At 44.0% G+C, this 23732-nt stretch overlaps 9 protein-coding genes across 9 annotated transcripts; 4 read left to right on the top strand and 5 right to left on the bottom strand.

Moving 5' to 3' along the window:
• Positions 1-145: 145 nt before the first annotated feature.
• TOT_010000784 (uncharacterized protein) lies at positions 146-3538 on the bottom strand (the record flags this gene model as incomplete). The annotated part of the gene is made up of 12 exons (XM_009691332.1): positions 146-308; positions 426-973; positions 1080-1145; positions 1177-1254; positions 1450-1534; positions 1580-1661; positions 1788-1962; positions 2039-2176; positions 2217-2383; positions 2414-2715; positions 2749-3428; positions 3461-3538. The coding sequence occupies 12 exons, from the start codon at positions 3536-3538 to the stop codon at positions 146-148; spliced, it is 2562 nt and encodes an 853-aa protein (XP_009689627.1).
• Positions 3539-3780: 242 nt separating this feature from the next.
• TOT_010000785 (conserved hypothetical protein) lies at positions 3781-4058 on the top strand (the record flags this gene model as incomplete). Its single annotated transcript, XM_009691333.1, has 2 exons — positions 3781-3871; positions 3907-4058. 2 exons carry the CDS (start codon positions 3781-3783, stop codon positions 4056-4058), a joined length of 243 nt encoding a protein of 80 aa, XP_009689628.1.
• A 502-nt stretch (positions 4059-4560) lies between these two features.
• TOT_010001297 (uncharacterized protein) lies at positions 4561-7881 on the top strand (the record flags this gene model as incomplete). Its single annotated transcript, XM_009691334.1, has 5 exons — positions 4561-4710; positions 4741-6711; positions 6871-6964; positions 6995-7139; positions 7389-7881. 5 exons carry the CDS (start codon positions 4561-4563, stop codon positions 7879-7881), a joined length of 2853 nt encoding a protein of 950 aa, XP_009689629.1.
• A 53-nt stretch (positions 7882-7934) lies between these two features.
• Positions 7935-11075, top strand: TOT_010000787 (uncharacterized protein; the record flags this gene model as incomplete). The annotated part of the gene is made up of 1 exon (XM_009691335.1): positions 7935-11075. The coding sequence occupies one exon, from the start codon at positions 7935-7937 to the stop codon at positions 11073-11075; it is 3141 nt and encodes a 1046-aa protein (XP_009689630.1).
• A 534-nt stretch (positions 11076-11609) lies between these two features.
• On the bottom strand, positions 11610-13909 carry TOT_010001298 (uncharacterized protein; the record flags this gene model as incomplete). Its single annotated transcript, XM_009691336.1, has 4 exons — positions 11610-11795; positions 11825-12024; positions 12271-12959; positions 13023-13909. 4 exons carry the CDS (start codon positions 13907-13909, stop codon positions 11610-11612), a joined length of 1962 nt encoding a protein of 653 aa, XP_009689631.1.
• Positions 13910-13946: 37 nt separating this feature from the next.
• On the bottom strand, positions 13947-14492 carry TOT_010000789 (conserved hypothetical protein; the record flags this gene model as incomplete). The annotated part of the gene is made up of 2 exons (XM_009691337.1): positions 13947-14329; positions 14363-14492. 2 exons carry the CDS (start codon positions 14490-14492, stop codon positions 13947-13949), a joined length of 513 nt encoding a protein of 170 aa, XP_009689632.1.
• A 57-nt stretch (positions 14493-14549) lies between these two features.
• Positions 14550-17804, bottom strand: TOT_010001299 (conserved hypothetical protein; the record flags this gene model as incomplete). The annotated part of the gene is made up of 13 exons (XM_009691338.1): positions 14550-14655; positions 14695-14744; positions 14775-14861; positions 14892-14976; positions 15051-15154; positions 15237-15958; positions 15994-16207; positions 16382-17096; positions 17137-17183; positions 17216-17323; positions 17353-17506; positions 17536-17669; positions 17700-17804. The coding sequence occupies 13 exons, from the start codon at positions 17802-17804 to the stop codon at positions 14550-14552; spliced, it is 2631 nt and encodes an 876-aa protein (XP_009689633.1).
• Positions 17805-18668: 864 nt separating this feature from the next.
• Positions 18669-21369, bottom strand: TOT_010000791 (5'-3' exoribonuclease 1; the record flags this gene model as incomplete). Its single annotated transcript, XM_009691339.1, is given in 16 exon segments — positions 18669-18741; positions 18771-18930; positions 19041-19106; positions 19138-19190; positions 19248-19396; positions 19513-19694; positions 19763-19886; positions 19926-20008; positions 20079-20262; positions 20303-20417; positions 20448-20596; positions 20663-20821; positions 20852-20946; positions 20979-21060; positions 21096-21271; positions 21291-21369. The coding sequence occupies 16 exon segments, from the start codon at positions 21367-21369 to the stop codon at positions 18669-18671; spliced, it is 1929 nt and encodes a 642-aa protein (XP_009689634.1).
• A 746-nt stretch (positions 21370-22115) lies between these two features.
• TOT_010000792 (uncharacterized protein) lies at positions 22116-23713 on the top strand (the record flags this gene model as incomplete). The annotated part of the gene is made up of 7 exons (XM_009691340.1): positions 22116-22399; positions 22430-22475; positions 22506-22610; positions 22641-22710; positions 22743-23017; positions 23212-23385; positions 23477-23713. 7 exons carry the CDS (start codon positions 22116-22118, stop codon positions 23711-23713), a joined length of 1191 nt encoding a protein of 396 aa, XP_009689635.1.
• Between the last annotated feature and the right edge of the window lie 19 nt (positions 23714-23732).

A 23732-nucleotide genomic window follows, 5' to 3' on the forward strand; every position in this document is an offset into this window, starting at 1 on the left:
CGTGCATACTAACTAACTGATAACCACTGGTACCGCGCACAAGTGTGTTGTAACTAGTGAGTACATGGGAATACACTATAATACAACTACGAGTTATCCTAAATCAGAGTGGTTAAACACAGATCACATCCGAATCAGGAAAAAATCATCGATTTACCCATCTGTTCACGAAATCGCATAAAATTTCAGCAAACGACTGCAGAGAGGACTCGTTGCAGTTGTGCTCAGTCACCTTCAATGTCACCTTTACGGAGCCACTGCTTCCTTCATCGCCCCTCGTCACTAGGATCTCAATATAATAAACCAGCCTATAAGTATTTGTTAACAATTTGTATGTTAACATCTAGTTGGTTTAGTAATAGTTTGTTTGTTTGTTGTACTGACAAAAATGGCATCATAATTAAAGAATCATAATAATAGTTTACCCTTGTTTGTCTTCCGTGTACATGTAGAACCTCGTCACGTTCTTACTGGTTCCTGACACCTGGTGGCAACGATTATAACTTGCGCTTACCAGCGTTATGATGTGCAGAGTTGAGAAAATGACCTCGAGGTCGTCGAGACTAAATTCACTTGGATGGGCCGGCATTTCGCTCGAGTACGCGTTCTCAGTCTCAAACCATATTTTTTGGAACTCCTCGGACATGAGCGTGCTCGGGTTCACGAGGTTGAAGTACTTGATCTCCGTCTCCAGCTCACTGACAAGCGCCATGTCCTCGTTGCTCATGCTCGTCGACTGGCGTATCAGGGCGTCAGTGGGTAGCTGAACCTCGAGGCTCCTGGGCGAGCACTCCTCCACTGCCTTGCGTATGTTCTCCTCTCTGAAAATGTCCGTGGGAACGTTCTTGTGTTCGAACGGGAAGAAATATTTCGCGTTCTTTGAGCTATAGAATCCCTGGCAGCTCTCCATCAGATTCACTGTGTTAAAGTGCTCTCTCCAATCTGGATCCGGTGCAAAGTAGTTTTGCTGTCCCTAATTTAATTGTAAATTTGTTAGTTAATTAGTTGTAAAACCGTTTAATTAACTAACAAGTCATGAAATTAATAACTGAACGTTCGTCTCTATGGTTAACACTCACCAGCAAGAAATCCTTATCTGGCTTCTGTCTGTAATGATCCCCTTCAAACAGCACCTTCTCCACCTCCTAAACATTCTCTAAATGTTCATCCATGTACCTCTGGTCCCAGCAGTAGCAGATTATAGTAGTAGTCGGCTGACGACAACAGGTCCGGGTTCTTTGACACGTACAATACCTAAAAATATGTTTATATGAACACACATTTTTTTATTTGATTATTTAATGATTTGTTTATTTGTTTAATTGTTTATTTGTTTAATTGTTTATTGTTTTATTTGTTTATTTAATGATTTGTTTATTTAATGATTTAATTGTTTATTTAATGATTTATTTATTGATTGATTTATTTATCAACTTTTATTAAACGTACGCTTTGAAACAGCCTTGCCATTGCCTCGTGCATTTCTGCCGGTCTCTTCAGAAACACCTTGATTGATGCCGGCAGCAACTCCAACCTATAAAATCCATGTTACCACAATAAAACACATAAATAAACTCACGTCATCGTGTCCGTGCGATTCGGGTCATCAATGTAATCCTCTAGTGTGTATGGTGTGTGATCGAGATCACATCCGTAGTCACCTATTGCAATTTTAAATCACACTTAATATAACTGTGTTATACTCAATCATAATCTAGTTTAACTGTGTCATATTGAATCATAGGTAATTAAACCTAAGTCTTGGTTGTTTTTGACTAAATTGGTACCTAGTATTGCTATATGATGTGCCTTTGCCTCCGGGTACGTGATTACTTCCGATGGCTCCTTCACTATCTCCAATAAATCGCTACTGCATTCCGGGTACACTGCGAACAGCGTCCTAATGACGTATAACACTGATGCGTTCAGGTGTGGCAAATTGAAGTTATAAATGTCCTTTATCTGAAACAGTGTGTGACTCTGACTGGCGATCGCCCATGCAACATAACGTCTAATAATTAAGTAACTCGTTGCCTACCTGTTTTATTATGAACGGCAGTTGATCTGGCAGCTTTAGTGCAACAATGCCTAGAGCTATTATCGACTTGTTTGCGATATCATGATTCGATTCCGACACGTACTCGTTCAACTCTCTTATGATGTTGACGCAGTTTTTCTAAAAATAGTGATTGATCATTCCACCTGTGACTTCTTACCTCTGTGCATATCGATAGGAGGATGTTTATCTTAACGTGCTTTATGTACATGGGATCGTCGTAGCGGCAGTAGAACAGCTCGTAGTACTCCACGAATGGAACTTCGTAGTTTGCAATCGAGTTTTCCTCGTCTTCGAAGCCCGGGTTATCCAACAACAGCTGCTTCACTAAAGAATATTATTCCGCCATTTTGTTACCGTTTACGATGAGACACAGTATGTTTGCCAGCAGGACGTATGCAATCTCATTCCTGCTCCTGTTGATCAGCGATATAAACGGGTCCTGCAGTCTACGCACGACTTCCAGCTGCAGGAACAGCTCGTTTCTCGTCCACATGAGGAAGCACTTAGCCGTCGCCAGGAACATTGCTGACGAGTTGTGCTTCAGCTTATCGTCCAGCAGGTTCATCAGGTCGAACATTTCCTCTCGGTCTCCCGGGTTGTACGTCCAGAGCAACTCCAGCACCGAACACTGCTCCCACTCGTCCATGTTTTTCAGGCTAAAAATTAACCATTAATGGTGCTTGAAGTACCAGTTTGTCAAGTATATTACGGTCCGCGTCGAGAGCGGTATTTTCCGCTCGTAGTCCGCTATTTCCGACACTGCGCACATCGAGTCCAGCATGACGTGCACGTTCGACGACCTCAGCGCCATCTTCAGGTCCTGCAAAAGGTCAAACGTGTTCTTCGAATCGTTTCCGTATACTGTGCAGTTTGACTTATATATTCTTATCGACCCTATTATTGCTGTCCTCTTCACTGAGTCTGACGGGTCGAACATCTTCTTCAGAACTGACACTGTTGCGTACTCGTTCGACAGGTTTGTTCCGAACGAGGACAGGTTCCTCAGCGCCAGCGACCTAATCACTGGGTCCACGCTTTCTATGTCCTTCAGCAGTGTGTTGATCGCCAGCACTGCCAGGTCCGCGTTATTCACGCTATAGTTTGACAAATACAGGTAAATCATCTTCTTCTGGACTGGGTCGTCTGTTTGCGATACCATGACTACGTCTGTGTACAGCGACGACAGGTCGATTCCCATCGTCATCGTTCCGATGAGTCTCTTCAGTATATCTCTCCTCTTCATGTTCAGCGCCTTTATGTGGTCAATGCTCGGGTCCACGATCTGCGAGACGATCTTCTCCGTCGTCGACAGAGTGTTTGAATCCAGCAACATCTTCCTCAACAGCAGACGCAACTCTCCCACCTCGCCCTAAAGATAAAATTTTAACTGGATTGTCGCACCTTTCTAGTATCTGCGAAGTATGTGGCCTTCTTCCTCACTGGCGGCACTGGAATTCGATCAGAATTGTAAACAGCCATGCTTTAAACTCTTTATGTAAACAAGAATAATAAATTAACATTAAATTTCAGAGGTGTATGATAAAATTTATATATGATGTTAACAATTGTCTAAATTTACTAATAATATAATACAAATCATTTTTAATTGTAAATTTAAAATATTTATCACCATGTGATTTAGAGTGCTACTGTGATTTACAAAATAAAACAATTGTATAATATCGTATAGTTTTTATGCTATTCGTGTAATATAAAAATTTATGGGTTCCTTTAGACGCAGATTTGGTCACATATCTAGGACCATATTGTTAAATGGAAGCCCAGCCAACAGGGTTGCAAAATGGACTGTAGGTTAGATTAGTGAAAGTGAAACTTTAATTTTTCAGCACTGGCGATGACAACGGTGTGGATTTATACCAGCGAGAAGAAGAAGCCCAGAAGACGCGGAATTTTTTTTAGGGATAAGTCTACTCCGGAGTTTTTAGACTACGAAATAGAGAGGTGGAATGCCAAATACAAAAAAGATAATGTACAATAGATTGTAACATACGTATAAATTGTTTTTATTACATGGAATCATGGTAAATTATAAGAAAAATAACTGTCTATACACAAGATAATGATAAGGTGGAGCCAGGTCTATTGCTTTAAAAACGAAAAAACACTTTAATGTAATCAATTAGACATATGTGTATGGATAAAATGTTAACATATCTACATAAATAATTTACACATAAGGTAATTTTAACATATTTCACAAGGATGTGTTTGAGTGGATAAAAAAAATGAAATGGAACATGTACTAATGAAATGGTCATAAAAATTAATGTACAGAGCGTTAAAGAAGACAGAAAATGAATAAAACATGTGTAAATGAGTAAAAGAGAACATTTACATCATGTCACTTGCACCATACTTAACAAAATGTATTCTGAACATATTTAATGATTATTGCATTTGTAAAAGTGCAAATAGTCATTTTATGTCATTTCTAAAATGTTAGTTCTAACATAAGCAATAACTACGCCAAAGTTCTATTTATGGAGAACTGTGTAATTAAAAATTCGAAGAGGCCGTACCATTCGACAATGGGACCCTTACTAGATGATTTCGACTCGCTTTCAAAAAGGCGAAAAAAATTATTTGATAATATAAATAGCCATATAGATAACCTAATACAATTGTTACAGGTTAGCATATAAAATAATAAATGAACGTAGGACACAGAAGATAAATTGAGGAACCACAGCGCGAATCATATAAACGGAACACAAGATTTTAAATATAATAGTTTATCTAGCGAATCAAATTTAAATGATAGTCTACAGAAATCAGATAGTTTGAACGGATTGATATTGAAGTACGAGTCGTCCGACACAGGAAATGAAACGTCTTCCACAGACTTTAATAATGAACCTGCAATGTGCGACTGCACAAAGCAGTCAATAAGAGACCTGGCGTACACAGTGAAGTCATACGACGTGTACAGAAGCATAAATAAGCTGATTAAGGAGTTTAACCACCACTTCAACGAAATGGGAAAGGCACTGCTGGGAACGAGAGGAAACGAAAACCAAGAAATGATATCACCAGTTAACCTGGACGAACAGCTGGTGTGCAGAATGATAGGAATACACCTCTTGCACTACGGAATGTTTGAAGTCTACGAGCAGCTGAAGAGAGAGTCGACGAAGCTCTGGGGAGAAAACCACAAGGGAACAGTGGGAGAGTTGATGGTGCAAGCATATAAGACGCTGCACGACCTGATAGGAAAAATCAAGTCGTGCAACATAGACCCAGTGCTGGAGTGGACAAAAATGCAAAGCGACTGCTCAAACCTGCACGTGCAGCGATTCAACGAAATAATGATTAACCTGTACAAAATAAGGTTCCTGAAGGAGTTGTTTGAAGCAGAAGAGGAAAGTAACACGCAAATAATAGACGAAGTAAAGAAGAGCGGGTTGACCTCACTCTGGAAAATACATAACGACGAAATAGGGAAGCTGGTGACGCAAGTAATACTGGGAGAAAATCTGCCAAACGACGCAGACTTCGACGAGCTAAAAAATAAAACAATAAAAATGTTCACGAAGCTATTCTGCGAAACAGGAATACTGATGAAGAAGCCGCCGAACTACGACAGGAAGCCGCTGCTGTCAGAGCAGTCGCACCAGAGCTTCGCATTCAACGAGGAGGGAAACGTGATCCACGAAGTCACGGAGGTGACGGAGTCGACAGAGGAGCAGGGGTCGCAAGTGACAGACGTGGTGGCGTTCTCATGGAGACCGATGCTGACGGACACGAAGAACGTCGGAGGAAGCAACGACAAGCTGAAGTACAAGTCGTGGATACTGGCGCTGCACGGCTCGAAGATTAAGGCGGCGACCTTCAGGCTCCCGGAGGACAAGGGAGTGAGGCTGAGAGAAGACTGGCTAAACCCAGTCGGGCTTGCAGGAGAGAAGATTAAGCAGCCGAGAATGGCCTCAAAATACCTTAACTCAAACTCGCTCGAGCACGGAAGAAGACTAAACTTCATAAAAAACAGAGTGGCGCTTAACGCGAACGTCGAGTCGCCAAGGTCGATATCAAGAGCTCTGCTGATGAAGGCACTGAACAGCCAGGAGCCGATACCGAGGCAAGGCCTGGTGATGAGCGATGGAGGGTACAGCACCTTCCCGTACTACCTGGAAAATCAGCTCTGCGACGAGGAAGTGTCGTCATTCGGAAGGTTCGTGGACCCAGAGGACTGGGTGTCGACGAGGAACGAAAGAGGGACGACAGTGCTGATAGCAACAGGGTCTGAGGAGAGCGAGGAGAACCTGCTGGGCCTGTCGAGCATGGGAAGGCTGATAGACAACTATTCGACCACCGTGACGCAGACTGAGGAAAACCCGACGAGGAGCACGCCGACGTTCTCGCTGACGGTCTTCGCAGGGCCCTCGATATTCAGGGACTCGCGAGTGTCCTCGCAGCTGCTGGAGGCGGACATAATATCACAGAGGCTGCTTAACGTGTCGCCGGGCTCGAGGATTCGAATACGGTTCCCGACGAGGACAGAAGAGGCGCTGGAGAACGCGCCGAGGAGGAGGGAGACGACGATAAGTCCCTACGAGCAGATATCCTCAGAGCCTTCGAGTCAGCCCGAGGAGGAGCACACCACGACGATGGAAAGGTCGAGCATAACACTGAGGGTAAGTTGCAACACCAATTACGTAGAATAGTTTAGTAACCATCATGTGCTTTAGTTATGTGTGTGAAGTAGTTAGTGTGAAGTAGTTAGTGTGAAGTAGTTAGTGTGATGTAGTTAGTGTGAAGTAGTTGATATATATATGGTAACTAATCAATGTTAGGACATACTGAGGATGATAATGAGGGGACTCAGAACAGAAACACAGCCAGCAGTACTGAGATTTAGAGGCTCACACACGCACCATAACTTGGAAGGTAAGTAAACATTATTAAAACAAAAACGAGTAGACACAAGAACAGCATCGCAAGATACGGAGTCGCCAAAGGATAAGACAGGAACACACAAGAGACTAGTGAGACCGAAGCAAGAAACGAAGGTAGAACCATGTGTAGATAGCGAATACATAAAGGTCCACCTGCCATACGAAAGGTAAAGAAAATAGTATAGAGTTAATAAGAATAGAGTAATGTAAAGTAGATAGATAATATAGAATAAAAAGTGGTAGATGTAGTAACATAAGGTAGATAAGAGTACAAATAAAGTAGATATAATGTAAGATCAAGTAGATATTAGCTAAAATAGTAAAAATATCGAGTGAATTAAGGTAGATAAGAGTACAATTAGTTAAAATGTCAAGTAAAAATATCAAGTAAACACAAAAATCATAAATGTGTACAGCCCACTCTCAGTAGTGATATGCGCAGGACACGTGACATTCCCATACCTGTTGGACGTGTTAAAGGTACTCTTTAAGGAAAGATGCGAAGTCTCCTCGAAGGTGGGAATGTGGCTCAAGTCGAACCAGCAGCTACCAGTGGAGTCGGACCTAGGACCAGCATTCCACTTCCACAGCTATCTGACATGTGCAGTCTCGAAGGACCAAACGAGCAGCGAAAACCTACCAATCATGCTCTCGTGCGGGCACGTAATATGTAAAATCTGCCACGATCGACTGAGCGGAAAAAGGAGAAAGAGGCAGTTCAAATGTCCAATGTGTCCAACAATAGTGGAGCCAAACCAAGTAAGTGAACACAAAAATATAAAAATAAACAGACAATGGAACTGTACCTGGACTGGAATACAACACATAACAACTGTGTATGCTAAAATTAATTTTTTTACACTTCACATTATGCACTATAACACTTGCGGTAACCCGGGAATTTTTTAAAAAAACACATAAAAAATATATGTACATATAGACAAAATAATTGTCAGTCTATGATGGATAAAAGTCGAAATAGTAATTTCGATAAATCCCGTAGATACAGAAACGGCAGGGGAAACCACAGCCGGGGAAAAGAGAAACCAACAAACGCCCCGAAACAGCCGAAAAACAATCGCAACTTCTCAGCCGAACTAAGGCAGATAATATTAGATGTCTTCTACAACTCTAAGCTGCCGCGCGAGTTCGAAGTATCGAAGGAGCAGGCAGTGGAACTTCTGGACTTTAAACCCTCGTACCACTTCAATTGCTACCTAAACTGCTGTATTTGCTACGAAAACACACTCATCTGCGCAATTGGAACGTGCGATCACATGACGTGCCTACTATGCTCGCTGAAGCTAACATACTTCTACAACAATGAGGGAAACAAGGGAATATACGAGTGTCCGTACTGCAAACAGCCGAACGAACACATATACTTCTGCGTTAACCCGTTCTACGTGCACCTGGCACTGAACAAGAGCTTCTACTCGAGCAAGGAGACGCCAGCACTGACGAAAGGAGAGCTGGTGGAGTTCATCAAGATACTCACGCACTCAAACGAAAGCACGAAGGAGACGGAGGAAATACTCGCATCAGCAACAATCAACATAATGCAGCTATATAAAATCTTTCTCAAAAACAGCTCGAAAGTGGCAAACATGTTCACAATTAACGGGCTTATAACCTCAGTATCGAACCTGAGTGTGTGTGAAAACAGAAGCGGAGCGCAGACAATATTCGAAAAAACAGCGGAGTCAGTCTCGTTCTTCGACGAGTTCCTAATCGTGAGTAACACGAACCTGATCTTCGAGTCGGCGAGCATATACTACCTCTACAAGCTGATCACGTCGCCGCTATGCTGGTTCGCAGAGTGCAAGGAGCGCTGGTACGTGAGCAACGTGACCAAGGAAAACCTGAGCGAGGCAATGAAGACGGTGGCGAAGTTCAAGTTCAGCTCATACAAGTTCCTGAACAGACACATCAAGAGCTCGCACGCAATGGTCTTCTGCGACATCTGCCTGAGCTACTTCACGAACAAAAAGTTCCTCTGCGAGTTCGTGTTGTACGAGCTCACGAAGATAGGAGAGCACGTCAAAAACGGAGACCAGGACTGCCACCCGCCGATAAGCGCACACGTGCTGTGTCCGGCGTGTAAGACATACCACTGGGACATGGCGACCTTTAAGCAGCACGGCAAGGACGAACACTTCATCTGCGAGCTCTGCGACTGCAACGACGACTCGTACAACGTATTCTCGGACTACGCCTCGCTCTTCAGCCACTTCAAGACGTACCACTACCCGTGCGAGGAGCCGGAGTGCATGTTCGTGGTATTCGCAGACGAGCTGCAGCTGCAGCTGCACTACCTGTACAAGCACCCGGGCGTGACGAACACGAAGTGCAGCAAAAAGCCAGTGCAGGTGACGACGAAGTCAGCAAGAGAGCAGAAGAGCACGAAGTCGACGTCGATGTACTCGGCGTTCGAAGACCAGTCGGGCTACGACGCGTTCTGGGACGGCTCAATCAACATAGTGGACCCCGCGGAGAGGAAGGAGGAGGTGTCGGAAATCGTGGAAAACCCACTGGAGACGCTGAAGGACTCGTCGCTGGGAGGTTACTTCTTCCCGCTGGAGCCGTCGATCATGTCGGCGGAAGAGAACAAGGAGAAGCTGGAAAAGTTCCTGAACGGGCTTAGAGGAAGTAAAGATCTGCCAGTGGCGTCGGACTACATCAACAACTTCGACGTGACGAGAGCGACGCACGTGTTCAGCGACCTGGAGGCAATGATGGAGTACTTCAAGAGGCACGACGTGAGAGTCTTCGACGTCTCGGAGTACCTGAACGAAGTGCTGGCGAAGCTGTACGTGTGCCTGATCACGTCGTTCACGACGCAATACAACCAGGTGGTCTCGAGCTGCACGACGGAGGAGTGCGACGGAAGCGCGCTCTTCAACCTGGTCAAGGGATACCTGACGAAGTTCCTCTTCCTCTTCTACAACCTGCACATCAATAAGCCGAGGTTCGACGCGGAGAGGTTCTGCATTAAGCTGGACCTGCTTAAGCTGCGAGAACAGAACCCGGAGGTTAAGCTGGGCCCGAACACGCTGCTCTTCTTCATCTGCGCGCTCAACTTCGCGAACATCTCGAACAGGATCATAGTGAAGGCGGCGCTGAACGACCTGATAGGAGACATGAAGCTGCTCTACAAGGACGTGAAGGAGCCGCTGTCGCTCTCAGAGGCGTTCAACCTGACGAGCAAGAAGAACGCGAACTCGGCGCTGACGATCAACGGAGACAACGTGTCCTCGACGGCGCTGAACCCGAACACGAACATAGTGGAGCACATCCCGAAGAAAAACAGGAACCAGAACATAGTGAAGATACCGCGCAAGGACTACATCGTGTCGCTGAAGGGGAAGAAGGTGGTGAAGGCGAAGCCGGCGACGCCAGTGCTGAAGCCACAGGAGCCGACGGCGCGAGTGGAGGAGGCGGCGCCAGTAGAGGCGGACAACCCGACGCCAGTGAACATCCCCTACGGGCACGTGCAGCTGGAGGACGTGGGCGTCGACAGCGAGACGCTCTTCATGAACCACGTGACCACGGGCAACTTCTACGGACTCATGTACGACATCATCGGAACCATACTCGTGGCGAACCTGAAGAGGTTCAAGGCGAAGTCGTTCGAGTACTCGCTGCGAGAGACCACGAAGCTGAAGATACTCAACATCGCACTATCGCAAAAACGCTCCTTCACGAACCTCGGCGAGTTCGTGAGCATGAAGAAGCTCGAGTCGCTGCAGTCGCTCGAGCCCGAGTTCCACAGGCTCGTCAAGGAGTACAGGAACAGCGACCTGCAGACGGTGGCGACAGTCTGGACGCGCAAGTGCATCAACGTGCTCAGGAACACGCAGGTCGAGCACCTGGAGATCCTGCACTTCTACCTCAAGGGGAACACGGAGACGAGCATCGAGCTCTGCAACGACACGGAGTTCCCGAGCCTCTCGAACAACGCGAACGCCGCGGAGCTGAGCACGCCCAGGAACTACGCGGGCGCGGTGGGCCTGCGCGACACGCCCAAGTACCTGAGCGAGCGCGAGTTCCCGACGCTGACGCAGACGGCCAAGTTCAAGAAGAAGCCCAACTACTCAAGGTAAATGATACAAATATGAGGCAGAGCGTCGCGCCCTGGAATTGAGTAAACCGCCCCCCTTGAATCGTCGACTCGTCCACCGAGTCGGCCCGAGAACCGTCACTTCAGCCGCCTTGCACCGACTAGACGAGCACGAATTGTTAGCACACGTTGGTTAACTAAATGAGTCAGTAATACAACAATCGACTCAGCGAGAAATCAATTCGGCAGCCAGTAGCCCACTCATTCAACCGCTGCCACCTCAATTGATCACACACACAATTGAGAAAACAACTGTTGTATACCATATTGTCATTTATGTAGTGTAAAGACCCAGCCTCCCTTTAAAAACTTAAAGGACAATAATGTATTATAAATATACCTATGCCGGTGAGTGTGTATGTTTATGTGTACTTGTATATGTGTGAATGCGTTTGTGTGTTATGTTTTTGTGGACTTGTGTATGTGTGTATGTTTATGTGTACTTGTATATGTGTGAATGCGTTTGTTATGTGTAAATGTGTATAAATACGTGAGTGAATTTATTTTTGAATGTTAATCATCCCCAAGTGTCAATGATAATTTTACTCTGCTTAATGCTGTGATCGATGAATCGCTGCCCTGACTCTCGGCTGAAGTGGGCTTCCTTTTCGAGCACGTGGACTAGTGACTCGAGGACCTGCGCAGGCATGGGATGCGACTTCCCTCCGATTACAACCATGCCCTCCCTCAAGAAGGAGTAGACCTAAAAGCCATCAGTTATCTGAGACTTACTTCCTTGGAGTGGTCCCTCAGGGAGTCCTGAACGTAGTACTTGGACTCTCCGGCCCTGGAGTAGACGAACACGAACATGCACCAGTTTTCGTACAGTGCGTAGTCCGCGTAAAGGTGGTCTTGACTCGGCCTCCGGAATCCCATGAACGCCATGTCCTTGGTCTTAGGAAGCAGCTTGTGCCTGTTCCATAGCTCCTTGACTACAATATCATTTGTTTACTGGTTTATTTGTTCATGTGTGAATGTATATGACTGTGTGATTTCTGTTAATTAGTGTTGGTGATAACTATAAGGTTGAAGTTAATTTGTGTTGGTGGTAACTATATTATTGTAACTAATTAGTGGTTACAGTTAACTATGTTGAAGTTAAAGGTGGTGATAAAATACAAAGTATTTATATGATCTTAGTGGCTTTAAGCGACTATTGACACAAGTGGCATACTTACATCTGAACGATCTGTGCTCTATGTAAGGCTTTGGTACAGTTATTCCTGTGCCTGTGGCTATGAACAGCACTGGCACCTCAGTATTCAGTATCAATGATCTGAATCTGGGTCTATAAATAGTATAGTCCACTCTGCGGCCAACCCGAAGCGTATTGAGATAACGTGAGCCTAATCCGTCCACTGATCTTTTCCCGTCCATCTTATAGTTTACATTGCCCACGATGAGTTGTATTCTGCCGTTTCTTTTGTATTTGCTGGATATAAATTCCTTAAACCGGGGATAGTTTACAGCTAGCGGGTACCTCGTCAGTGAGTACGAGTACCTGTCCGCGTAGTCAATCTGACTGGATGCGATGGAGTACAGCCTCGAGTAGTAGGGGGTGCAAATGTTCACCAGGACCTCCAGCGGCAACTTCACCGACCTGAAGTCGTACAGCACTTCGTAGAGCGACCTTCTTTCCTTCCTGCAGTACCTGTAGTACTCCATGCATCCCTCGACGCTCTCACTGGACATTTCGAGCAGCTTCGCCTTGTGAACCTCATCGTCCGTGTACAGCGACATCACGTGCATCTGGAAGGGCGTGCACGCGTTCTTGAGGCAGAGGTACTTTTTAAACAGCTCCGACAGCGTCATGCACAATCCCACTGGAAGCGTTCGCGACGAGACCATCTTCCGTCCAGTCAACAGTCTCAGCGCTTCAAGGAGGCTCTGAATCTGAGACTCCATGAGACACACGCTTAGCACATCCAACTTTCTCTTTATCCACTCCAGCGGGTAGCTGTTGAATTCGTTGTGCACGCTCAGCACTGTTTGTATGTCGAAGTTGTCATTCCTCCTCACACACACTACCTGGGCGGGATCCAGGTCGAGGTCGAACAGTAGGGCGTCCGCGTCCTTGTCAATGGGAAACATGCACATCACGTCTCCAGTCATGTAACTGGGCTCTTCCTCCTCAATCTCTATCGATCTCACGGTTGAAAAGTGGTTGGCACTGGTGATTACCTTGTTGCACTTCACCACTCCCCTGCTGTACGACAGTGGATTAAGCTTATGGTCGTACAGGTCCCTGCACATTTGCTGAAACAGGTACTCTGTGGGATTCGTTATGTCCATTTTTTCAACCCTAAATGGGTACACTATGCTCTCAAAACTGCAGCCTTCACTCTTTGAGCCCTTTTGCTGACTCAAATACTCCAGCAGGTCCTTCCTCCATACCAACAGCTCCCCGTCGTAGCCCAGCGGGTGCTGGTCATCGCCCAGACCGGATGGGAAGAACTCTGAGGCCCGCAGTGAGCTCAGTAACGAGTGCAGCTTCCTCGCAGCAACGTTGTACTGAGGGTACCTGCTGTCCCCCAGTCCAAATATTGTGTACTTGAAGCTCGGAATGTACTTGCTTCTGGCATGGTAATCCATCAGCGTATCCACTACGCCCTCAAAGTTGTGCGGAAACTCCCCGAAGGCACAGGTGGGCACAAAAAAGATGACGTAGTCAAAAAGCAAAAGTATGTTCAAATCGACAAGATCTGACAGGTGTATTTCCACTGGGATCCCATTCTTGTAAAGGTACACATAGGTCGTGTACGATGCGATTTCTGTCGAGCCCGTTTCGGAGCCGTAAACTATGCAACACCTGCTCATTTATATATATAATTCTATGTAATATACAGATTAGTTATCAGTGCTCAAACACCTCCAAAAACTTCTTCGCGCAATGCACTTCGCATTTCAACTCGCTAACTCTTACAGTATCCTTTAGCTTCTTGTCCAACTTTTGTTTAACAAAGTATTCTGGCGTTGGTTTGGGCGGCTCAAACATGTTTTGGTCCAGCACCTGGCCGACCAGCTCCTTCAGCGACTTTTCTGCCTGGTTGTCTTGCACCGTCAGAACGTCCTTGGACGTGGTTGATGTGACTTCATCTGGCAAGAGTGAGCCCAGGGAAGAGTTTTTGAGGGTGGCCCTGAGTGCGTTAGAGGCACACTTATCGTAACACTCAGAGTACACTTCCGAGAACTGGAAGGCCTTGAGGGATGATTTTGTTAGGTTTGTCTTGATGTTCGCTAAAAAATGATTAAAAATCCAAAAAAACCAACCTTCCGAGGCCTGCTTCTCTGCGTCGAGCACTTTCTCGTATTTCGCGAGATTCTTGAGCTCGCTCTCCGGATTCTCCTTCTTCTTGAAGAAAGAGAACAGTTTACTGTCAGCGGTGCTTGCACTAAACATAGATGTGTACGTTATGAGCTAAAACATCAAATTAAGCGATCTAAGGATGGGGTTTAATCACTCGAGCGCCTGTTTCACCTCGTCAAACAGCGAAATCCACTTTCTATACTGGTAACTCAAATTGTTTTTGTTCTCCTTGTCGTACAGTATGCGATGGCAGTTCCTGCGTTTCAGTGTGTGGGCCCGTTTCGCGGAATCTTACCTAGACAGTCGTTCCAGTGTTTGACTAGTATTCTTGTCACTCCCGTATTTCTGTACAATCGTTAGAACGCAGGGCCCTACCTTGAAGTAAAAGAGCAGTATGAATGACGTTGCTACGCTGTAGTTGGACACGTTTTCCACGAATTTGAACACCACCTCCTTGGTCGACTAAACTCATTTAGCGCACCGCCTCCTTACCTTATCTGAATTTGAAAACATTATTGTCCTCAGCAACCTCAGGTACAGGTAGTCCGTTGGACTCTTAAAATTGACCACAGTCTCCCTGAATTACGTTAACAAGCGTGCACACACACAGTACCATTAATTTATCCTAACTTTTACTTGCGTGCAACTTACTTGTTAAACATCTTCGACGATATGTACTTGAGCAGATTGTCGTAATTCTGCTCCAAATGACTCGGTTTGTTTTTTATACATGTTTTCACCATTTCAAGTGTTATCTAGGCACATTCATTAGTTTTCGTAGTCGCGTGTGCTCATCCTGGCGTACGGTACACTTTCTACTAAGACTCATCTACTTACCATTTTAAATAGTAGTTTCGTTATGTTTGACGTTGACGATAAAATGTTCATCGTTGTGGGACTTAGCCCAGATAACTTCTTCATCACTATGTACAGGAGCGTGAAGTTGAGCTGTCCTATTGTCGACGGCTTCGACCTTTTCACCGTCGAGAACTGCCTTTGCAGGATCGACATCAGGTGGTCTACGTGCGTGTTAGAGTTGAACTTCGAGTGCTCGAAGGGCAGGAGCATCTTCGATATCAGCCTCGAAGTCTCCTCACTTGAGAAGTCCACCTCCCTCCCACTCGTCGGTGCCGCGACTCCTCTTTCTTCCTGTCCATTATCTTCCGACGTGTTCTGGAATAGGTTTACAAAGTTTCTGCATCCGTTTTTGAAGTTGCTCAGCAGGTGCGTGTCCAGCTTCGGCAGGTACAGTATGAGCAGGCTGTGGAAGGTCATGTCCGGGTCATCTGCCGGCACCTTGTAAGGCTCTCCCTCCACGTCGAATTCACTCAGCCTCTTGAACGCTCCTTCCTTCCCTGACTCGTGCGATATCAGTGTGGGTGAGATGAAATTGGCGAAGAACGGCGGCAGCTGTGACGTTGCCAGACTCGTGCGCTTGTCCATTGGGTATATGTATGAGAGCACCTTCTTCAGCGAGACTGGCTTACACATGTTAACGTACGGCTTAAAGTACGACACGTGCTTCTTTCCCATGGTCGTAGGCTCTTGCTTGTCCTCCTCTTGTTCTACAGGCTCTATTTTTAGCTCAACTCACCTTGTCTCTCCGAGTCCAGTATGAACTTGACGATGCTGATGTACGTGCACGACAGGCCCAGCGTTATCAGCGAGAGCCAGTAGCTTATGTCCAGGTTCGACGTCAGCAGTATGACGTCCATGTTGAACAGGTGGTACACGTAGTATGATATGATCTTGTCGTACAGTATCGGATTACACAGTATGAACGAGATGTTGAACAGGTCCATGTCGTCCTAAAGAATGCCAATTACCACTGTTGTGTACACGTAATGGGTGTGGTCATTTGTGTCAACTATACACAATATATATCTAGGTTAATGCCCTGATTATATCATCAAATACTCAGTAACCCCTACTACTAGGTAACTATTGCTATTAGGTCTGCGTATCTGTTTCAAGTACCATACCTTTACGTTTATTGAGTTTTGCGCGTTCTTCTTATTTATTATGTTCATCAGCTCATTCGTCGGGAGATTGTTCTCGACTGAGTTGTGTACCTTGTTTATCAGCTGCAGCAGGTTAAAATTCGGCTCTATCAGCTTCATGTCCTCGTTCGTTATTTTGTACATCTCCTGGCACTTGATTGCTATCGAGTACCTGATTGTGCTGAAGAACGCCTCTCCTCTGTCCAGGTACACTATGTCCTCGTCTACGTTCACGCTCAGCTGCTGGTTGTCCGGCTTGTGTCTCTTCGCCTTCGTCGACTCCTCCGGGCTCTGCGTCGTGCTCGTGCTCTCCGCCTCCGTGGGTGCGCACGAGTAGCAGAGTCCCATCGTCTTGTCCGTGTATTTTATGTACAGGTTGCACAGGTCCTCGCATGATATTTTGTTGTACTTGAAGTCCAGGTTCTCGGTTTTCATCTTCGAGAACTGCTCCGTCTTAAAGCACAGGTTGCACTCCACGATCTTACTAATGCTGACCTGATTTGCCGAGTCTCCCTTTTCTGATCTGCTTGAGCTCTGCGTCTTTCCTGGTCTGTTCAGGTTAGTCTTGTACTGCACTGAGCTCCTTATGAATAGCAGCTTCAGCATCTTCACCACTTGGCAGTACAGTATTCTACTGCACTCGTTCTGAGGGTCCCCGATCAGCTGCAGTATCTGCGCTATGATCATGTTATATTCGCTAAAGTTGCGTTAGAATTCCTCAATGTGTGCCCACTTACTTCCTGTTCTCGTATCCCGTCGACTTTTTCATCTCCTCGTCGATTATCTGAACGTTGATTTCCACCAACTCCAACTTACTCCTAGCCTCAGCAGGAACAGCGCCTTGAAAATTAAGTTGATGACCGTTTCATAGAACCTCTCCGGCGACGCCACCCATATCTTCCTCTTTATGTTCGGCGTGCATATCTAAATGCTGTGACGGTTCCCCCTGATACCTTGTAGAAGTTGTGCGACGACGACGTGTCGTCCAGTATCTTCGACATCGCCGACTCCGGTATGTCGACCAGCAAGTCCAGTATGTTAACGATCAGCGGCTGTATCTGTGTCACCTGGAACATCAATATCATTCTCTCCACCAGCATCGCCAGCCTAATTTACTTGAGCCTTTTTAAACCTACTTGTTCTGCGACCCTGCGTACCTCTTCATCAGTGTCGAGAGGTGGTTAGACAGGTAATTTTCAAACAGTATTTTATATGTTACATTGGTGGGTATTCCTTGCAGCTTCAGCAGTCCTACGATTGCCTTTGATACCTGGGCAGTGGTTAATTTGCTTTGATTCACCTCGTCTGGCAGTCCTTGGGATTCCTGCCATAGTCTGCACGCCATCACTCCCGGGTTTGCGTTGTTGATCCCTCTGCTCAGCTTATAGTTGTCTAAAACACTCATGTCACACTATTTTCAGTGCTTACCCTCGAGCCACTTGATCAGAGTCCTTCTTCCTGCCGGTCCGCAGTGCAGTCCCGACGGTACCTTCAGAAGAGAGTGATCCAGCCTCTCAGATATGCTTCCCTCGTCCGGGTAATACGACTCCGTCTTTTCTCCTTGTTCGGAGAACCCTAGGTTCCACCCGGTCAAGTTTTTATAGTCCATATGTTACAGCACGGTCACAAACCAAATACGGTCTATACAATCAAATACATTTACATATGTTTGAAGAATTAAGTATAAACCTAATCATATTATCATTTTAAAATTGAAGGTTAATTTACAATCTTCCTTAAATCAAATACACATTGAGGGGGGTGTGTGATTCCATTCGATATTAATCCGGGGCGCCCTCAGTTTAATTTATACCTTTCCACCGATGCATATTTTACAGTTTTATTAGGGCAGTCTACGAACGCGATGACGGTCTAAAATAGTCCATGTTTGCCGCTCCATTTGAGGCTTACCCTTTTGTTTGCGAATGTTGATACTCTGTTCCACCTTACTATTGATTTAACTGGCAACTCGTCCTCTGTGTGTTTTGCGAATATTAAACTGTGCCCGTGGCACTTTTCCGGATCATCTAAGCGTCGTTCCGACCTTATTGCAACCTACCTTCGTATATGCTGAATGTGGCTCCGTAATGCATTCCATCCTTCACTACTAGGCCCTTTTTGACCAAATCATTGTAGATGATCGAGTTGTCCTCACACATAACAAAAGGTACACAATTTTGTTCTACTTTTGCACAACCAACACTATTAGGCTTTCTACACTCAACACTTTTAAATACCACGTATCTAGTATCTGCAGTGTGTTAAAAAATTAAGTTTGACTCTTCCTGTTCGTGGAATCCTTGGCTCTTCTGTGGTACACGTTCGTATATCCCGGCTTGTTCCTACAACTCGTTAACTCGCGGGCACTCACTTGTACAGGTTCGTGTACTTCAGCTCGTCGTTGACGCTCCTGGCCACTTTACTCAGGTGCCTCGTGTCCAGGAACGGCAGTTTAACCACGTGTTCCCACTCGTTTTCCTTTCCTTCTTCGCAGATTTCGAAGTCTTCCGGGAAGTACTCGCCCAGCTTCCCTTCCGGTCCTGACAGTTTCCTGTACAGTGGCGGCAGCAGCTGAATATTGTTTGGTGGCGTGATCGCGAGCAGGTGTTCCAGCGGCGTGATCGGCTCTCCCTTGTGGAACTTAATTGATGCTGTTGATATCTTTGCCAGGTCCGACACCAGCGGCGCGTAGTGATACTTGTAACACCTAAATTCCACTGTTTACTTCTTCCGCCTACCAATTCCAGCTTGGGCATCCTGAGTGATAATACGATAGTGTCCAAAACAGCCCCTGTTTTAATTTGCTATTAACACACTGTCTAAACCTACTTCTATGTACTGTTCACACATTTTCCTTATTGCCTGCTTATTGTTGAAGTCTATGTCGCATTTATTCTCGTAGTAGTATTTAGCGTATTTCTTCGGGTCGCTGAATTCACTGATCTTTTCCAACGTCGACTTCTGCTTAAAATATTTAATTTCCAATTTGGACAATTCCTATACCATAATAGTTGTTATTGCTATTGCTATTGCTATTGCTATTGCTATTGCTATTGCTATTGCTGATACTGTTGTTGTTATTGGCCATAATAGAACACTTATATAAAACACACCTTCATCAACTGCTGCAATCTTGACATGTTAATTTTGTACGATTCCGTTAGAAATCCTCTAAACTTGGGCAACATCTTGTAGTACGTGTTAACCAAATCATTGAAGCTACTGTTACACAGCTCGACCGTTGGAAGATGTGGTAAGAAATCATTTCCTACATTCGTCGTGCATAACTTGTCAACTTATCAAAGTTGTTTTGTAGCTGTTAATCATGCACATGTGCTTATTTGTTTTGTATAGAATACAAACCTGCTAAAAATGACAACAGTGAGAAGTCATCAGTCAATCTGTTTCTAGAGTTTTGGTTAAACAAGAATTTATTCGCATCGTTCGAAACTGCTTCCGACGTTCGAATACACCTCGAATACATAATCTACACATCGTCATTGCTTTATTTCAAACAACTGCTCACCCTTCTCAAAAACCTCATTGACAGCACTTCGTAGTCGCTGATTTTAAAGTCAATGTAGTCCATTCCGTGGAAATGAAGTAAACCTACACATTCAATCGTCATATTTTATTGACAACAACAGCACTAGTATACTTAAACCTAACTCGTACTTACCTGTTTCTTTTGAATAGTAAGGATTCGGTTTTATTTTTGCCAATTTGTGTGGAGCGTGGTCATACTTTTCCCTCAATATGTACATGTTAGGCATCTTCGTTATCAGCGAGAGCATCATCAGATCTGCGTCCAGTCCGTACACCAGGTGATTCTCCTGTTTAACCTTCGGGTCACACTCCGCCATCTAATAATTGTTTATTTGTTTCCATTTAGTCTCCTATTACCCTTCTTATTGCATCGTATATCTTATGCTCTCCCTCCCCTGGCACGTCTGTACCGCTGTAGACTATGTAGCGATCCTCCCACGTGCCTTCGTATGTCTGCAACGCTATCCAGTTCCTACATCCGACTCTTAACGTTCTCATTTACCTCAATTCACTGTCCATCATTGACATGAATTCGGTTCCTGGTGAAATGTAACTAGGGTCAAAGGACACGTTATCGTAGGACTGTATTGGCAACTTCTTCACTGTGTACTCGTACTTCCCCTCCTCCGACTTATAGTACGGCTTGAACCCCTGTCAATTACATTTTTTGATGTATATCACCACTCATGTTTACACACACAACACAACATTTCTTACCGGCTTAGTGGTCGACTTATACAGCCTGAACCTTCTTGTCCTCTGCTGATTTATCTTTGCTGACGGACACACTCCGTCAACTCCGATGTACATCATCTTCTTCGGCTTAACAAGCTTAAATATTTTCAGGAGCGCCGTTACTATTCTCCTCATTCGTTGCTAAATTATTTTATTTTTCCTTCTTCTAACCTGGTCTTCCATCATTAGGCTTGGACTGACGTTGCCATGGGTTGCTGCGTGTATCACTGCGTTCATATCCACGTAAAAATAATCAACTTTCCCATCTATATTCCTTTTTAAACGAGCTTTAACTTACAAATATCCGAATCCTGAAGTGGTATCCTCATTTTACTAAAGTTTTCCATCATCCATCCGTAGAGTCTTGGCACTCCTTGGAGCTGAAAACACTAAAATAACTAACTTATTCACAAACTTTGAATCTTTGCGGAAGAGAATCCTTTCTTAACGGATCATGATTCGTAAAATTAAAATTCTGCGATAACCTCTCATTTTTTAAACTCCTAAAACCAGGTTTTATAATAAAACTGGCCCTTCCTAAACTCTGTATCTTAACACACTGAGTTTCTGAAGCATATAATGTCGTCTTAACTATGAAAAAATTAAAAACAAATAAAAAAGCATTTAAGCAATGCTCCATCTGAGATTCCTCGAAAATTCTGTTTCATAATTGGCTCTGCGATACTCATATTATATTTAAATGAAAATTCATCATTTAAAATAACTAATATAGACAAACTTGTATGTTACTACACAGTTTGTGAAAATTAACATATAATCTAAAATTCAAATTCAAATATTAATTTAGATACAGAAATACATTGTACAATTGAAATATGAGATATACAAAGTTAATAAATCTACTAAATATATGTGTTTGAAATTATTGGAATATGATGACCCATGTAATCAAATAAAAACAAATTTGGAAAACTTATAATACAAAATGTATGAAGAAATGAATGTTTGTTGAAATTATAATATAAACAATTTATGTGTATGTATGGAATGTAATAAAATCGATAAATTACGAATCTTCGCAAACTTACAAAAAAGAAAAATGTGTAAATAAAATACGGAATAATATTAATTAATTGAGTAGGAATAATAAGTAAGAGTATAAAAACTTCAGTTCTGTAGGCAGAAAAATTAAAATGATGTGGTGGTGTTGAATCACCATACTTTCACTGTTATACAGCACTGTTTATTTATGTTTGTGTTTTTATGTATAATTAATAATCGGTAATTACCTGTATAATATTTTAGTTGGTTAGCCACCTTATAATTGTGTTAATCGTATTGTATAATGGAAGAAAATTTTATCACTCGTTCTCATTCCAAGCATAGCGGTAAGATATCGAAATTCTCAATTAAAAATATAAATAAAAATGTAGGTCAAATACCCTTGGATCGAATTGCCCAGATCAAGGATGATATGCTAGATTTTTTGCAAAACTCCGATTTCAAACTTGTGTCGTTTACATATTTAAGCGATCCACAAAGAGCAGCCGAGTTAAACAAGAATCTCGAAGACCAATTAGACGGGTTATTGCTAACAGCACATAAGCAGTTGGCTTTTTACCGGCTATACGGAGATTGCAAAACGAACTTGGCACTGTATAACAGTCAACTAAAAAAACTGGAAGATAGAATGATGGATATGGAAGCCTGTTATAGCAAGTTTGAGTCAGTAAAGGAGAATAACCCAGACCCTTCGACGTAAGTAATAGGATGTAAAGAGATGTGTAGAGTGGCGGTGGTTCCAATACTGGGAATAAAGGACCTGGAACAAAAGGTAAGAGAAAGTAATGACATGAGTATTTAGGCGAAGGAAACGAGTAAGAAGCTGAGCGAGGTGATAAAGAACTACGAAGATTTGAACAAAGAATCGACGAAGCTGTACCACAACACATCGAAAATTCGCAATAACGTTAGTTGAATAAATTAAAATGATCTTTAGCTGGAAAATTTGAAGCATCAAGCGGACAAACTCTTATTTAAGCAGAACCAAGTGGCGTCACTAGCAGACGGTAAGTAGAAGAGATTGTTTAATGGGATTTAGAAGTGGCGCTGGCCAGAGGGAAGTTTGTGAAGGACGTGCCGGCAGACAGGATACACAGAGCATCTTTATCGCAAGCATCAATGGAATTATCGGCCTACTCGTGCTCATCGAGAATTAAGAACCTGCAAAAATCGCTGGAAAAAATCGCGTCGAAGCTACGAAGCGAAAATAGAACGACAGTGAGCCATTTCATCGACGAGAAAATGCTCAAGAGTTTCGACGAGGCAATATTAAACAACACTGACCTTATATTTAAGCTATCGAAAGCCGCGGAAGTATTAATGAACGAATTTGAAAATAAAGAAAATGGACAAAATCACACCAGCTAAACTAAGAATACAGAGAGGTGAGGGAAATTAGATCGATGTTCACGTAAATAGTCGTAAATGAAATGACCACATGGGAAGTACTTAAAAGCGTAAAACAGCTACGTAAACTCAGAAAATAATCATATGTAGACCTCGGAGAGCTGACGCTACCGGAAGGAGTGGAGATAAGATTCCCGGACCTGAACGACATAATGAACATGGAAATACTGGTAACGCCAAGGGAGGGAATATGGGAAGGAATGAAGATAGGATTCAGCTGCAGAGTGCCGGAGGGGTACCCTCACGAGAGACTAAGAATAAAGTGCATTAGCAAGGTAGGAAGGAGTAATTAGAAAGAGTGTAGCTGGTAGTTATTGAAGTATTGAGAGCTAATAAAGCATAAGAAGCACTGACGAACAAGTGTAGATTCTACACCCAAATATACTGGGAATAAACGCGGAAAGGTGCGAAGGAGCAGTGTGTTTAAACATAATAAGAGAAGAGTGGAAGCCGATATACACATTGAGCACAGCAATCATGGGACTGGTGAACCTTCTGCTGGAGCCACAAGTCGAAGAACCGCTGGACCAGTCCTCAGCAGATATGCTCAAAAATGACCCGGAAAGGCTGAAAAAACTAAATGTAAACCTGAATTTAAACTAATCTTTTAAAAAATAAGTAA

The sequence above is a fragment of the Theileria orientalis genome, chromosome 1 (genome assembly GCF_000740895.1).
Source record: "Theileria orientalis strain Shintoku DNA, chromosome 1, complete genome".
Lineage (NCBI taxonomy): Eukaryota > Apicomplexa > Aconoidasida > Piroplasmida > Theileriidae > Theileria > Theileria orientalis.